The 15,536-nt window shown below is 36.9% G+C and overlaps 1 protein-coding gene across 19 annotated transcripts in view; it reads right to left on the reverse strand.

Annotated features, from left to right (window-relative positions):
- Window positions 1-15,536, reverse strand: part of otofa (otoferlin a) — a 126,096-nt gene that overhangs the window by 45,041 nt on the left and 65,519 nt on the right. For 13 of the 19 annotated variants that reach the window (XM_041804546.1, XM_041804534.1, XM_041804528.1 and 10 more), the window contains exons 6-11: window positions 10,408-10,440; window positions 6,127-6,200; window positions 4,211-4,337; window positions 3,945-3,999; window positions 2,695-2,826; window positions 141-203 (exon numbers count right to left, since the gene is read on the reverse strand). In XM_041804546.1, coding sequence (XP_041660480.1) covers window positions 141-203; window positions 2,695-2,826; window positions 3,945-3,999; window positions 4,211-4,337; window positions 6,127-6,200; window positions 10,408-10,440 — 484 coding nt within the window. The remainder of the gene's footprint in view (window positions 1-140; window positions 204-2,694; window positions 2,827-3,944; window positions 4,000-4,210; window positions 4,338-6,126; window positions 6,201-10,407; window positions 10,441-15,536) is intronic. The other 6 variants (XM_041804545.1, XM_041804538.1, XM_041804543.1 and 3 more) reach the window with 1 other exon arrangement.

The following is a 15,536-nucleotide window of genomic DNA, read 5'->3' on the forward strand; positions in this document are numbered from 1 at the left end:
ATGGCACTGCATTTAAAGAAAACAGATCTACAGAAGCCCCAAGTGGACATAAATCCTTACTATGATTATATCATCTTCAAATCAATCACATTTTTAACAGAGAGTACTGCAATCAGTATTTTATGGTACCAAAAACTTACTGATAGCTTGATGATCTTGTCAAACATGACATCAGGAGGGACGTGGAAGTCAAAGACGAAATACTGAAAAGGGCAGAGAAAAGGTTTGCTTATTAAAATTCATTCCCTCTTAGTACTGGATAACACATTCCTCTCGCAGAATTGCTCTGGGAGTAAAAAGTGTCAGAACAATGGTTACTGGATAACTCTGAAGTTCAGAAGAAATCAATTTAACCCAGCAGAAGTACAGATGACACTGTGGCCACATCACAGCTCTGATCCCTGAGGCCTTTAGCTCTCCGTGAGCAGCGATACAGGGCTTAAAAAGAAATGGCTGATAGAAAGTTGGACATCAAAGTTTTGCTATAGAGTAAAACTATACTGCAGCTTCTGGCCACTTTGACTACAGGCAGGGGCGATGCAGTGTACACAGACACCACAAGGATTAAGATTTGTCTCATGGGATCATATTGTTCCTCTGTCTTGTGCTATTGGTTTGAACTGACACTGAAAAAGGCATTGCTTGCTCTCCAACAATGACAGACTACACAGAACTGCAGGGCACTGACTTTTCTTCTGAGACAGATTTTTAGGCAACAGCATCTGCCTCTTAGCCTGGTAGGCTTGCTCTGCAACCTTTCTACTACAGAAACTTCTCACAAAACTAAAATATATATACTAAATGAAAAACTGAAAAGGCTGATATAGGAGAAGTGGTATAATCTAGTGACCTGAGTGCACTTTAATACACAAAAATAAAATTAAAAAACACCCTATTACCTATCGTGTCAGTCCCTTTCTCAATATCCTGCCCTTCTAACCCATACATACCCAAAACATTACCTTTTCAGCATTATTATAAACCCTGAATACAGGAGAAGATAATGGTTTCCCTATGCAGCCAGTGTCAGATAATTATTCCTGAGAAAAGCTATTTGAAATATCCCGTTCTTTCAGACTGAAGGGTGTGAATACAAAGAGAGAGAAGACTTGAGGGATGATTATTTGGATCACCCTGGGTTCCAGTTTGTGTCTCCATGGGGGATTTTCAGACACAGAAAAAAATCGATAGCAGACAAACTGTCATTTCTACTCCCAGCAGGACTCAACCCATAGCTTGAGCTCTACAAGACCCACTGCACTACCAATACTTCAGACTCAGAGACTCTTTGCTGATCAGGAACATAAGAGTAAATGAGGTTTACCTTAAGTGTTTAAATTCTGTCAATACACTATTAACTCAAAGAGAAAACTTAAAGGCTAGTCATGTATTTTTACTTCTCAATACAGCCCTCCTGCTCATAGACTTACTGTTTTTATTAGGACTAACGACATCTCACTATTTACATTTTTTTCTATTAAGGTGAGAGATGCTCTGTTAATCACAGTATGATTATTGCTAGTTAAATCCAGCTTGGTGGAGAGGATATAAGCAATCAAATATTCTCATTTCTTCCAAATGTCTTTTGTACAGTATCCACTAAACTCATTAACTAACCTTTACATTCATGTGCCTTCACAAAGAAAGAAAAGTTTATTATTAACTGGTAATAGCCAGATCAAGCTTTTAATAAGAGTGACATCATGTGTAACACCAAAGAGTATAAACAGGAACACTAGAACAACATGGAGCAAGGACAACCTTTTGTTAACTTTTGTCTGAACATTGCTGTTTCGAACTATTCATACAGAAGCTTTACTTTAGAACAGGCTGGAAAAAGGTTGGGTAAGTTTGAAGGTTGGGGTCAGTTGTAGCAGCAGAGAGAGCAAATCAATAATTCACCTTTTTTTTCCATTTCTAGGATCCCCAAACAAATCAAAATAGCAAGACATGCACACAGTGTACAGTTGCTTTAAGAACATGTCTGGTGCTATATCTAGTCATGCTCTTTTAACTTTCCTTATGTCCAAGTTATAACTTTATGCCAAACAGAAATAATAACTCTGATAATCTTCCATCATATAAAAGTTTGTTCTGGCCACAGGGAACAACAGCATGTATTATTTTGAGTCTAGAGGAAACCAGGTATGATGAAAGTTGCAAAAGCAAGTGTTACAGCAAACTGGTATTTAAAGTCCCTAATAGCAGAGGAAAAGAGAAATACTAATTAATTATTTTCTAGGTGATATGGTGAACATAAAAACACACATACATAGAGCATATGAATGCTTTCACGCCTATGGCTCATTTGCTTTGTTTCAATTCAGATGTGAACAAATGACATACATAGCCTGTCAGCTGCACTCTGTATTCAAGGCGCTAGCTAACCAACAAGAACACGTGTAAAGAGATGACTTGGAGCAGTGAGGAGTTCAAATGCCTCATCGACATTGGGGTAAATTAGCATATTTATCAAAAGTTTTAACCCACTCAAAAAATCATAAGTTAAACACAGTGGATCAACAAGTGGGGCTTTCAAAGCTCTGCCGGTGTTATGGTCTATCTGTAACCTAGAATCCTGCACTGATCAGATAAATAGTATCAGCCCCTCAGGTACAATTATTTTTAGAGTAGAAACAGTATAAGAAGACAGTAAAGGAAACAAATGTTGAAATAAATGTTCAAAGACCTCACCTCATTGTAGTAAGGGCAGTTAGTGGATTCCTTCATAGATGTGTATTTCTTGTCGTCTCCAATCTCCACACACACCACTGGGTCCATGTTGAGGCCTATCAGCTGCCGGGCCTCGATCACTGTGATGCTGATCTAATTGGAAATGCATCAAAGACTCAGAAAGATACAACAAGCTAACTTTACTCCAACATTTATTTTACCAGCAGCCACATCATAAATCATGTAACTGAACAGCAAATTACCCCAAGGAGAGTTCAAAGGAGGAAAAAAACTCGAATTGATCTTTCACAAACTAATGACTCTGATACGAGGCAGGGGGAGCTTCTGCCAGACTTCTTTTAAGCTTTGATATCCTCCCTAAAATAAAGTGTTGTAGCTTTTCTGATGGAGACACAAGATCCAAGATAAAGGTAATTACATTCAACTAATGTCCCTATGGTTTAATTAGCCATTGGATAATGAATGATAATGAAGAGGAACAGAGGATGAGTCTGCAGCTATTTTGCCAAGATTTCTCGACCTTTTTAAATGTATTTGTAAAAAATAAAATAGGTCACACAAAGAGGCTATGAGCTAGCAAAGGAGCACAATAACGCTCTGTCTGAAACAGGTCTGTGACTCCTTTTCATGGAGATGTACTGAAATCTTCAAAGAAGGTAACACATCCACGGATGCATCTTTGTTGTTGTTGTTATTACAAGATTTAGAAAATTCCCTGACTGATGAGCTTTGCTTTGAACAAAGCAAAGGGGAACAGAAAGCCTTGTTGTGACAACCATTTAAAGACACTACAACCATTACCTCTGGAATTTTATTGATACAGTAAATCCTGATGTTTTTTTCATAGCAAATTTTTTGTCATTAATGGATAAAAGCAATAACTCTGTGTTTCTTAACTTCTGTTTCTGTTTAGATAAAACAAAGATGATGTGATATGTTAACAGGTTAGCTTCAAAAGGTGCATTTTTAAGCATTTAACAGATCTTAAGTTGATTTGAGAACAAGGATTATGTTTTATGCTAAGCCAAGCTAACCACCTTCTGGCTCCATCTGCTTACTTGCTCACAAATTCACACAAATCTGTCATCATAAAATGGCAAACATACATAGACACAGATATTCTCAATCTAAATTACCACTTGTATTCTCTACTTTTACCGATATACATGCAAACATCTGTATGTTCAGATACTGTGTCACAGATTGTTACGATGCTATATATATATAGTCAAACACCCAGTTGTATGCACCTGATAATCCACAGGTCGCCCAGAGCTTGGTTCCATCTTGATATCTGGCTTAGACCTGACACAAATAAACACAATCAGCTGTTTTTTCCACACTGCTTTAGCACTGGTATGATCATAAAACATTAGAAGTTTGAGATGTGTAATAAGAGTGTTTACTTAAGACACACTTTACATGCGTATGTAGGTTTGAAAGATTTTTTTTCCTGTAAATATGTATTCATGCATACAGTATATCAGTTTGATTTATATACATATATATATTAGACCTCTTATTGGAGACATTGGTGGTGACCGCAGTGACAGAGGCAAGAGAGATGGTGTCAGGGTCCAGGGTTCCAGCCAGACGCATTGCCTTCCTGTCCAGGTCCTCCATGTCCAGGACCGCTGGCTCATCTAAACAATAAAAAAACGTCAATAATCTAACATTTGGTGGGCAGTGTGTAGGTTTCAAGTGACTTAACATTTCTAGTAGGGTTTATGTATAAATTAATAAATATATAAGAACAAACAATAATTGCTATTAAGCTCAAAGTTTCCAAGTTTAATCACCTCCATGACTTTTCAAAGAAAATAAGGAAATTCAGGTAGGTTGAAGATAATAAAATGAACTTAACCACAAAAAAGGAACTTGCTATGGATTGAAAAGGAATCTAGAGAAAAGAAAAAAGCTAAATTTTCAATATTACAGCATGAGGATGACTTCTGACTCATCCAATGAGCTGTGTTAGAAATTTAAAATTTGACTTGAGACATTAAGGAGCAGTGGTGTCTGTATTTTACATCACTGTGGCTGCATGGAGCTGTTGAACAAAAATCTGCTGAAAGGGAAAATAAAGCATGCAAAAAAACATTGAAAAAACGTAATGCACCAATTATGGACCAAATCCCATTCCAATTAATGCTGACGAGGGTTGATGGTGGACCTTCGTAAGGTACTGAGTTGGATAGACAGCGCTCTAGCTTGTTACAGGTTCTTTGCGATGGTTCTTTGTGGTCACGTGATTCTGATGATGCACGAATATCCGTTGGGGGTCAGGAAGTAGGGGACAGTCATAAGGAATGAATGGGAACAGAGGAAAGTTAACACTTCAAAGCTCTAAATGATTGCGTATGCAGCAATTGTACAATCTCTACACTATGCAAAACAGTGATTTTTTTTTTAACCACAGATTAAATTGGTGTGGAGTTGATCAATATCTTAATTTACTCAGTCCTGCAGGTCTTCTTGAGTCTCATGTTGTCTAGCCAGACGAAAGGAGACAAAAAACTATTAGAGTCTTGTACTGAGCTAAGAGGTCAGCAGTGCATCTTTAAAATACAAAAGAATTGCTGTTTTTCCACAAACATGCTTTTAATTGAAACGCTGATGCACTATAAAACAAATAAACCTTGTGGGGTAATGGACGATGTGCCTTTCATGAATGAGTCTGTTTTATGAAACAGCTCTTTAATGCGAGACACAGCAGCTAGCTCTCGTTTGAGTTCCAGTTTCATTTCCTCCATCATTTATCGTCATTTAATCCACATTTAAAAAGCCAAGGTGGTACCTAATGTAGATCTCTACTGAGCTGAGCCAAATGGTCTTTTTCAAGAGATGGGTTTTCTTGTCACAGTGAGGAAGAATGGATGATATCAGCTGAAGAAGCACGATCTGGGCTTCATGTGCTAAACCATGGCAAAACTGTGCTGAACCAAACCAGACCGCTTTGTGAAAAAGGACCATACATGAGCATTGTGTGGCATTGCTTTTTTTTAATCTTGCATGCTACTGTTTCACTGAGTTTTATTTTTTTCTTGCCTGAAAATTTCACAACATTCAGGAACAACAGTAGCGTCAAAAAACAAATGGTAACATTTCTGCACTTCGAGCGCTTGACATAGATGCAAACTGCTCAAAACATGCCCTCTTTGGTAGTGTTTTTCCATGCAGAAATCACTTCCTGCCCCCCAAGGAGAGATCTCCACTGCTGTGTAATATGATCTGCAAAAAAACTTCTTAAAATTTGTATGATCACAACATAATTGGGCTCTCACTTGATCTCTTCCTTTAACTCCTGCTCCAGCTGATATGCCATGTTGGACGCACATAACTTAAAAATACCCATACATTAACAGAGTGAGTTAAGGTTACTTTGTTCAAACTGTTACTTTCTCTCATCTGATTATGTGTTTTGTTATTTACCTGCTCTCCTGTGATCCTCTTTAGCGCTCTTGATCTTGCCGAGCTTCATGGCTGAGAAAACTCCTTTCCCTGCTCTGATAGAGGGCAGAGAGTAGACAGATAGGAGGGAAGAAAAAAAAGAGAAGTTGATACCTGATATTTGATTTGATCTCTGGGTTTTATTTACAGCTGATTTGTGCACAAATCACCCTGTTTTAAACAAATCTTCATAAGTTTATTCTTTATTTGCAGACATGGATGCGAGACAGAAAGGGGAATGGATTCACCACCACCTACTAAAAAAAAATGTTACCCAACACTGTAACGCTGACATATCTCTAACATCTTTGTTACTCGGCTAGACATATCATTCCAGTGGATTTAATCCCCCTCAATCTGCATCATCAGCAACAATTCCCTGGACCCTCAATCACAAAACAAGAGTATCCGATGTCTCCACATTGATATTAACTGGATCACATATCACAGCAACAACAAAGAGCTTGTGATGCCATCAGCGGGACGACAAATGAGGGGCCTTAATAATTAAAAAAGAGAGAGACCGTCCAATTTGTGGAGGATATGGATACATGTCAGGAAATTAATGAATAGGAAGGTTTTCTTTTTGTTTCCTCAAGCTTTCAGAGGCGAGTGTATCAGAGTTCAATTTCCGCTTTGATCTTTTCCTCTGTGTTATTCTAGAGGCAGCCTTCAACCTCAGCCTCAGCTCATGGTATACGGAAAAATGGAAATGTAACATCTCATTTGACTGATAAGCACTGAGAGTGGTTTTAAAGTAAAATCCCATATCTCTATGAATTGTATAAAGGCAAGAAATACTGCAGGATCACTCATCAAAGTGAAGCAATTTCGTTTTTTTAATCCACATCAAATCAAAGCTGTTCAAAGTTAAGAACCGTCTCCTCTGATTCACAGCCTCTTTTATGCTGATAAAGCACACTGTTTCTAACTGATCAGCTAGAGTATTGAATAACTGTTGGATGCAATATAAATCATTGAAGCGCATTGAAAAGAACACTGAAGGCAACACCTGTGAATTGGAACTGAAGCAGTTGATTAAGCAGGTAGCTGATAGCAACAATTTTGACAAGCAATTTAAAAGACACACTTGAGCCTCTACTTTCATATTACATTATAATAGATTCAATATTATTAAATAGAAAATTATTCTGCAGAGCAATTTATTGATAATAGAGAAGCCCACAACCTTCTCTCATTCAATCTATGATCCAATAAGTGTCTAAAAATAAAATAGACACACACATTGTGTAGAATAGTGTTTCATACATACCACATTAAAAGCCCCACTGATCCTCCAGATCACCACAAATCTGCCCCAGCAAACTTCTCTCTATTTTCAACTATAGTTCCATATTCTTCACCCATCAGGTACAAAAAGTCCAGGCCAGCCAGGCAGAAAACAGATGGACAGATGAGAGAGACGGAGGGAGAGGTGCAGAAAGAGGAGGAGAAAGAGGAGAAAGGTGGAGCTGGGATGGGCTCTACTGTGCATAACTAAAGAAGTTTGTAGTTGAAATGTGTCCTTAGAGCATCTAGAGTCCAAAACAAAGTCTAATGGAATTCAGGGAAAGCTGTACTGAACCACTGAGAAGAGAAGACATTAAAGGTAAACAGCAATTTCTTTGTGGCACCAACTGATAGAGCTTTCACACATACGTAAATAGAACTCCTGAAAAATCTTAGTTTGAGCTGCATGCATGAAGGCAAATGGCCCTAAATCTTTCCTAAGTGTGAATATAAGACTTGAACACAATTACAAGCCTTTTGCCCTCTGTGTATTTTCAAAATAAGAACAAACTGGACAAAGTTGTTAAAACTAGGTAGCAATATAAACAAGCAAACAGATGCAGTATTTCTTAACCAGCAGACTGGTGCACACTGAATTTAGCAAAAAAAAAAAAAACTACAGATAAGGCATATAACTTGGCCTGGGCATCTGTACTCCTAACTTTAGGTTGCAGGTAAAGATTTCATTTGCATTTGCATTTTTATTTATTCTAGTCATGGTAAAGTTCACATTTTTAAAAAAAATCTGCAACTTCATTACATTCCATAATCAGAAAGGAGCAGAGAGAAAAAAAAACTATTGCCCAGGATGGAAACTAAAACAGGTGTCAGGTCCTTTGTACCACTTTACCAAGTAAGTCCTGATTATAAAGTTTGAACTTAAACGTAAGGAGTCCACAATCGTGCCATGTGTGATGTCATCATGCACTTTTTTTTTCATGTGATAGCATGAAACCAAAGTGACATTTTACTTTGTGTGGAAAGTGGGATTTTTAAGCTCTCTTATAGTTTTTGTCCGATGTCAATAGACCAAGTAAAACAGGAAATATCATCATTTGAATTTGATTAAAAATTAATTTTACACATGGGGTACAGTGTTCCATTCTCTACAGGACTGGTGCTGGTGATTTTTTACATAACTTTGGCATTTTATGGCTTTTTTTCTTAAACATTCTTATATCTTCTGTTAATCCCTTCAATTATTCTGTAAAAATACATTCCTTTTTGATAAAATATTGTACAGTGGGACAGTTAAAAATGGAAAAAATTGCTTCTGTATATAATTATAATTTTTTTGCAATTAGCTTCATTTTGGTTCACGTATACATCTTTTCTTGTTTAATTTACATTAACTGGAAATCTCACATAGTATTGGAATGCAAAGAATGTCCTTTTTTTTTTTAGTACACTTAAGTACAAGAATTATTTTACACTCTGGTATTGTTTAGTAGCCAAAAAAAACTAAAAATACATATGTATTCTGTGTAGAAATATTAATTCTTGACTTCAAGTATGTAATTTTACCACTTTTGTTGTGTAAGTTTACAGCCTTCTCTAAATTTCTAACTCTTGAAATTACAACTTCATCATATTTTGATACAGATACTTTTTTGAATATCAATTCTTGAAATCTTTTATATGATTTCTTGTGTTTTTGTTGGCCCTATATCTAATTCTGTGAGGTAAACTTAAAAAATGCCTTCATTTTTATAAGGTTGTGGTTGTGCTGAAAAAAGTGACATCTAACATGATAATATTTCCAGAGTGGTTTGCATTGTATAAACCCCCCTGCAGACTTCTCAGTGTTGACAGTCTGCACTTTACTTAACTTGCCCCTTGAAATCCTTTACATTTAATCTACATGCTTAAAACATGTTTTTTATGGTTTTAGTTTGATCTTTTGTGTTGTCCCATGTGTGGTTGCTGCTATCATTGTAATATATATTTTCATGTTTTATGCTCTTGGTGAAAGACCAACACTCCTTGGAACCAGTTAGTTTAAAGCGTACAACCATGTTTTCAGTATGTATGTTCTCCAATGCACTATTGTTTGTTGTGAGTAAAGAACTACTAGATATATATGGCAAAAACTGGACTTTGTTCCTCTGCAATTTCCACATTTTATTTCAACCTCGTGTCCTCCTGCCTCCTAAGACCTTCCTTTCCTGTCCACCAGTGAAAGTCTCCAGCTGTGAGGTGAATGTATAAACAAAAATCTCAGAAGGGTATTAGGGGCAGTCTGGCTAAAGTTTTCTAGAAGTTGTCCATCATGCTAATCTAGAAACAGTTTGAGTGTTTAGGAACATATATACCTGTTAATTCCTCAGTAGGTGCCACAGGGAGAATTATTGATAAGGAAGTCCTTATAGATAGCAGAAAAGCTGAAAAATGGATTTTTATATCAAAGAAAACTCTACTGTCTATGATCACACAGACTAGCATTTGAATTTAATGTATTTGTGTGCAAATTTCACCGAATTTTTTCATTTTGTTTCATTAATTTAGACTTGATATTCAAACAACAGCAGGTAAAGCAAGCAATAGGAGAAAGAACAATTTTCATCCAAGACACAGAGCTACTTCAAATTCTTTAAAATCTTCTACCTGAGTCACAGCATATTTTACCTACCTGTCTCTCATTTTCTTGTCTTTGCTGTGCCAAGTTAAGAACAAATACAAGGACAAACCTCAGAGACAGATGCTTGCAGCAGAGCCAGGAGGCCATGTGTGAATTTAAATGAGATGAACCTTTAAAGTTTTTTTGAACAAGCCACCCCCTTTTATGCCAATTTAATGACGAAATGTAACCTTCAGGGCTGTCAACCGGAAAGCAAAGAAAGATCAAAAATTGAGGTTTCCAATTAAGGTTCCAAAAAAACACAGAATTTTAAACTTTACGATAGAATTTGGCTGTTCAGGTGGCAAATGTCAAGAAAAGTCTGAAAGGAGAGAGAGGCAGTTGAGTATTTATACCTCTTAATTTCTCTTTCCTTCTTGTCTTTTGATCTGAAATAAAGATCATAAATAAAACAGAGACATGAAAGAATATCTTACAACGGGACATAAAAATAGATCTTCAGTGAGACATGAAGCTCATTCAAGCTGTATAGATAATAAAACTACTATATGTGGATCCAGAATATCTAAAATTCAAAGATCTAAAGCAACACATGCATGCGTGTCTAAAGCTGAAAATTACCTGTAGGTCTACTGTATGTCTGGAGGATGTTGTGAGCAAATTAATAAAACATGAAAGCATGAATAAATTGCCTCATTACATGTGTAAATGGCAGCAAAGATGAATGATTTCACTGGAGGAGAATAATCCCCAAGGTTTTTCACCAGGTCTGAGCAGCATGATTTCCATTTTCCCCATAAAACAGGCGTTTCAATTCCTGCATTAAACAGCTTCCTCACAGTAATGAATTCATCTATAATGTGAGAGTGGAGCAGGGGGCTAAGGAGCAGAGAAAGGGTGTGTAACTCGTGGTTAACTCCAGATATCTGGCTTTAAACTTAAAAGCACGGTCAAACATGAAATCTGATAAGAGACTGACGCGCTGCAGCTGTCTGTTGGTTTAACATTCTGTTTCTAGAAGAAGCATTGACTCTTCTGCTGACATTAGCTCTTTTAAAACAGAGATACTGTTGTGCTGCCATAAGGAAGACTCGTCATTATGCTGGCTTTGCTTTTCTTTAACTGAGTTTAGCCACGCCAACATAATAATGCCCTAGAGTGTGATTTTGGACAGCAATCTGGTTTTTAACTGCAAGGAAGTCACACAACAATTTCTTAAAATGCTAATTTCTTCTTATCGCAAGCTGCTAGCTGCTTTTTAAATACCTCTACCTCTTAGATACTTTTTAAGTACTTTTAGATGCCATTTAAAAACCTTGTAGATGCTTTTTAATCATCATTTAGCTCCTTTTCTTGCAATAACAAAGCTGCTTTTCAATGTTATTTGGGTAATTCTTCAAGATCTCTGGAAACATACAACATGTTAGTTTGTCCAATCTCTTTTCAGTTATATATTTTGTTCCACCCAAGATCCAAATGGCAAAAATTTCCAATAAATAAACATGAGTTGTCAAAAGTCACATGTCATGCAAAATACATGTTTTTCAGGCTTTTGTAACAAAAATATGTGCCCCTGGTCTGTCCCCAATACCCACAAGAATCAGAAAAACCCATTCCCTCCCTCTCCTCTCTATCTCCACCTTTCAGAAAATGTGTGCTGAAACAAGTTGAAAGTCACATTCATCAAGCCACATCCATTTCCTGAGAGGGGCGGAGTCAGGGGCGGGGTCAGACAGGAGTAAGTGCAAACGTGCTGGAGTGTTTTTTTCAGCAACAAACTTCCCAGGCATGTTTTGGGGAACTCTGAGAACAATACAAACTTGCCTTAAAGGGGTATGCAGTGCCACATTATGTAATAACGCTGCACTATGTAATAATGTAATAAAATTTCATTTCATTATTTAATAACGCTGCATTTTGTAAGCCACTAAGCGGTTAGGGCAAGGTAGAAGGGTACACCCCAGAGCCCACCTAGAGCCCTGAAGGGGGTTAGGTTTAGGTATAAGTCACTAAGTGGTTAGAGTTAGGGCAAGGTAGTTGGGTAGGGCATACCTTGGAGCCCACGCTAAGTCCTATGGTTAGGGTTATTACATAATGCAGTGTTATAACATAATGTGGTGCTACAGGGTAAAATATGTGACCTTAAAGAGAATTTTTGAAAATTTGGGTTGCAATTTGTCATTTAAGACACTGTTAGGCCCTGAGTATAGACCAGTTGAGAAACACTCATCATAATTACGCTACATTTCCATGTACAACTCTTCTTAACTTAGAAGAGGTCACACTGCAGAGATGTAGCACACTTCTTATTTACTGACTCAAAAAAGTGTGTCCAAAGTGACTGCTTTAAGCACTTAAAAGGAAAATGTGCAACACTGGAATCAAAAGAGAGTTACTGAAGTCATTCAAGTGCAGATAGTTTATTTGTTTTAAGTTTTATTTTGGGTCTTTTTTTTTCTTTATTTAGATAAGAGTGAATATTTGACATGTTCGTACTTATGTACTTATGCACAATAGAGTCACCAGTTAACCTCACAAATATGTCTTTAGTCTGTGGGAGGAGGCTAGAGCACCCGGGGAGAACCCATGCATGCACCGCATCCTGTCTGACAGGATTCAAACCAGGAGCCTTCTTGCTGTGAGGTGACAGCACTAACCAATGCACCAGCTCAAAAAGACCATTAGTGGCCCTGAAATAGTGGACTTCAACCTCTCTGACAAGGCATTTAACCAGTTGTTGTGAAGTATAAAGGTGTAGCCACAGAGGGTAGCTAATTAGATTTCAGTGTGGATATCGATACCTCTGAGGCCCCCTGGCTCTGACCAAAATACTTAAGCAAGTAAAACTAAAGGAAAACTAAAGTTCACCATCTTCAAGGGTCTGTAAGATTGCTTGATGTGATACATTTTCTTTTAGTATTTGTTTTTTTTTTTTTTTCTCAAAATAGAAACTGTTTCCAGTTACAGGGAAAATGTTATGAGTAAGGCTGGGCTATTAATAAAAAATTAGATTCAATAATAATATGGCCTACTGCAATTTTCATACTGCAGAGGGAGCTATATTCCTTTGACCTGAGATATATGTATCAAAATACATACAATTATTTTTATGCAGCAGAAATGTTACATTTTACAAATTATGTTAACATTTAAGTGTCTGTTTTTTCAAGAATAGTTAGCAAAAATTCCTATTTTTTTTTGGATATGTTTTTATTGCTAAAAATGAGAATGCCATTAAAATGATTATTCCCTTCAATACAATAACTCGTATTAAATTTGCAATATGAGTCAAAATAATCACAATTAGACATTAATTTGTATTCATTTAATCTGTCTGATAATGTGTTGGTTATAAAAGACTCATTTATTGCTGGTGCTTGTTGAAAAATACATAAACTGAAGAACTAAAAAATAAATGCATATTAAATCGCAATCCCAATACTGGGGGGATAAAACTGCAATTAGATTATTTTCCCAAATCCTTAAGTCATAGTTATATGTATGACAATCCATGGACACTCTTTTCTACAGTGTAGAGTTTAGTTCATGTGGCTCTGGTTCAACTTTATTTTTACTTGTGTTTGGTGCTACAGTTTTAACTAATGCAAGTTATGCAGGTCATATTTTCTTTTTTCCCAGCTTCTGCATCATCTTAAATTTTACAACTGCTTTCAGAAAAAAACTTCAATGGTACATTCCAGTTTCTAATCATTCATGTTAGTACGTTACACCTGCAGGGTGAATTCTTTATTCAATGGTTTCAAACTTCTTGTATTTTATAATTTGATCCATTTCACAGAATGTTTTGGCTACAGTGTTAGTGTTTTCTTCACTTGGTTCTTGTTCATTTGCATGTTTCCTCAAATGCTGAACTTTTTAAACGCTGTATTAACTTATTAAGCTGATGAAAATAAGTAGCTAAGGGGAGGATAAAAAAACCTGCCAGCGATCAATAATTCATTGACATATATCGCACGTTCTGCTCTGGGTACGCTGCTGAATGAGATAACCTACACACACCCGTTCTCTCTCTCACTGACATAGGCGTAATGCGGATGTTTCAGAGCTTCAAGGATCCAGTGGAGCGGAGCCAGACAGAGATCAGCTAAACTTGATAACATAGGTGGGGAATGAATACTCTCTCTAAACCAGAACTCTCTTTCCTGAGGACTTATTGACTTCTCTGCAGTCCTCTCTCTCTTTCTCTGGCAGTGTTTATCCAGTGTCCACTCTGACTGCACTGTGACCTATTTTAATACGATCACAATGGATCAAAACGAACATATGCATCACGTCTCCTGGTGATATTGAAATCTCTGCTTCACTTGCCTACAGGAAAGTTAATTGATATTCTTTGTCTGTGATCTTGAAACTGTTTGCTCATAATTTCACCCTCATTAGTGTCACAAAGATAGAAGTTTATGCAACTTTAATGCCCTCACCAAATTAAAAGGAGTGTCTAGCCTTCATGGCCTACATACAACAAACAAAACATTTGAAGTAATCTTTCGGCCATTTGTTTGTTTCTGGTGTTTTTCTGTGTCTGCATTTATTTTGAGAATAAGCACACTTTTTATGGTTTTTACCACGGGGCTTGTGGGAATTTTTAATGATCTACAAAAAAGCAGGAGGCAAAATAAGAAAGAAAGACAGTGTGGAAAGCAGGAGAAATGAAAACGTATGAGAATATTTCCTATAAACGACTGATTCCTTGATTTTGGAAGATGTTGGAAGAAGACCACTTTCTTTTAAATTTTTAATATTCACTCAGAATAGCACTCTTGCATTTTTTACTCTGTTGTTGCATCAACCGGAATGGAAAAAACCATGAACAAAATACTTTCATTCAGACGGCTTAGTGGGTTTCATGGATGGTAATTCCTTCTTTCTCATCATCAGTCTGACGTTTTAGGGATTTTTTGGCAAGGGACAGTTAAAACAAAACACTTTTGTTTAAGCTGAGTTTCAATGAAGTGTGCACATGCACGTAGCTTAAGAACAGTGTCTACATGAGGATAAAGACATTTCCTTTTATGTAATCTAATAAATATTCATCACTAATGAGCAGAGCAGCTCCTTGTATCCTAGCATAGAACTTCTATTTGGGACAAACTCTCAGGTGATGCAGAAACTGGGATTTACCCCAAGAGGCATGTCTTCATGTCGTCATCGTCTGCCTCCACATCGGAGCTTTGAACACAAAAACAGAGAGTTTTTCACAGACACACCATGATCAAACCTGCACACCTGAGTATCACACAAACCGAGAAAAGAACCACTGCAAACCACAGCAAACCACAAAAACAGAGCTGACAAATACAGAGAGGTCTCTTGGGGGAACACAGCAACACAAAAGAATGTCAGAAATTCAAAAGGAAAGTGCTTCAATCAGCGTCTGTCACAGCTGAAGAGAAAGACTCAATATATCTTCAGATAATCTGAAAGCTAGCATGACGGATAGATAAGGAAAACATAACAACTTTGGTAAGTTTTCCCCTAGTCAGCAACTTGTCAGGACGTCTTA

Source organism: Cheilinus undulatus, linkage group 14, assembly GCF_018320785.1.
Source record: "Cheilinus undulatus linkage group 14, ASM1832078v1, whole genome shotgun sequence".
Taxonomy (NCBI): domain Eukaryota; kingdom Metazoa; phylum Chordata; class Actinopteri; order Labriformes; family Labridae; genus Cheilinus; species Cheilinus undulatus.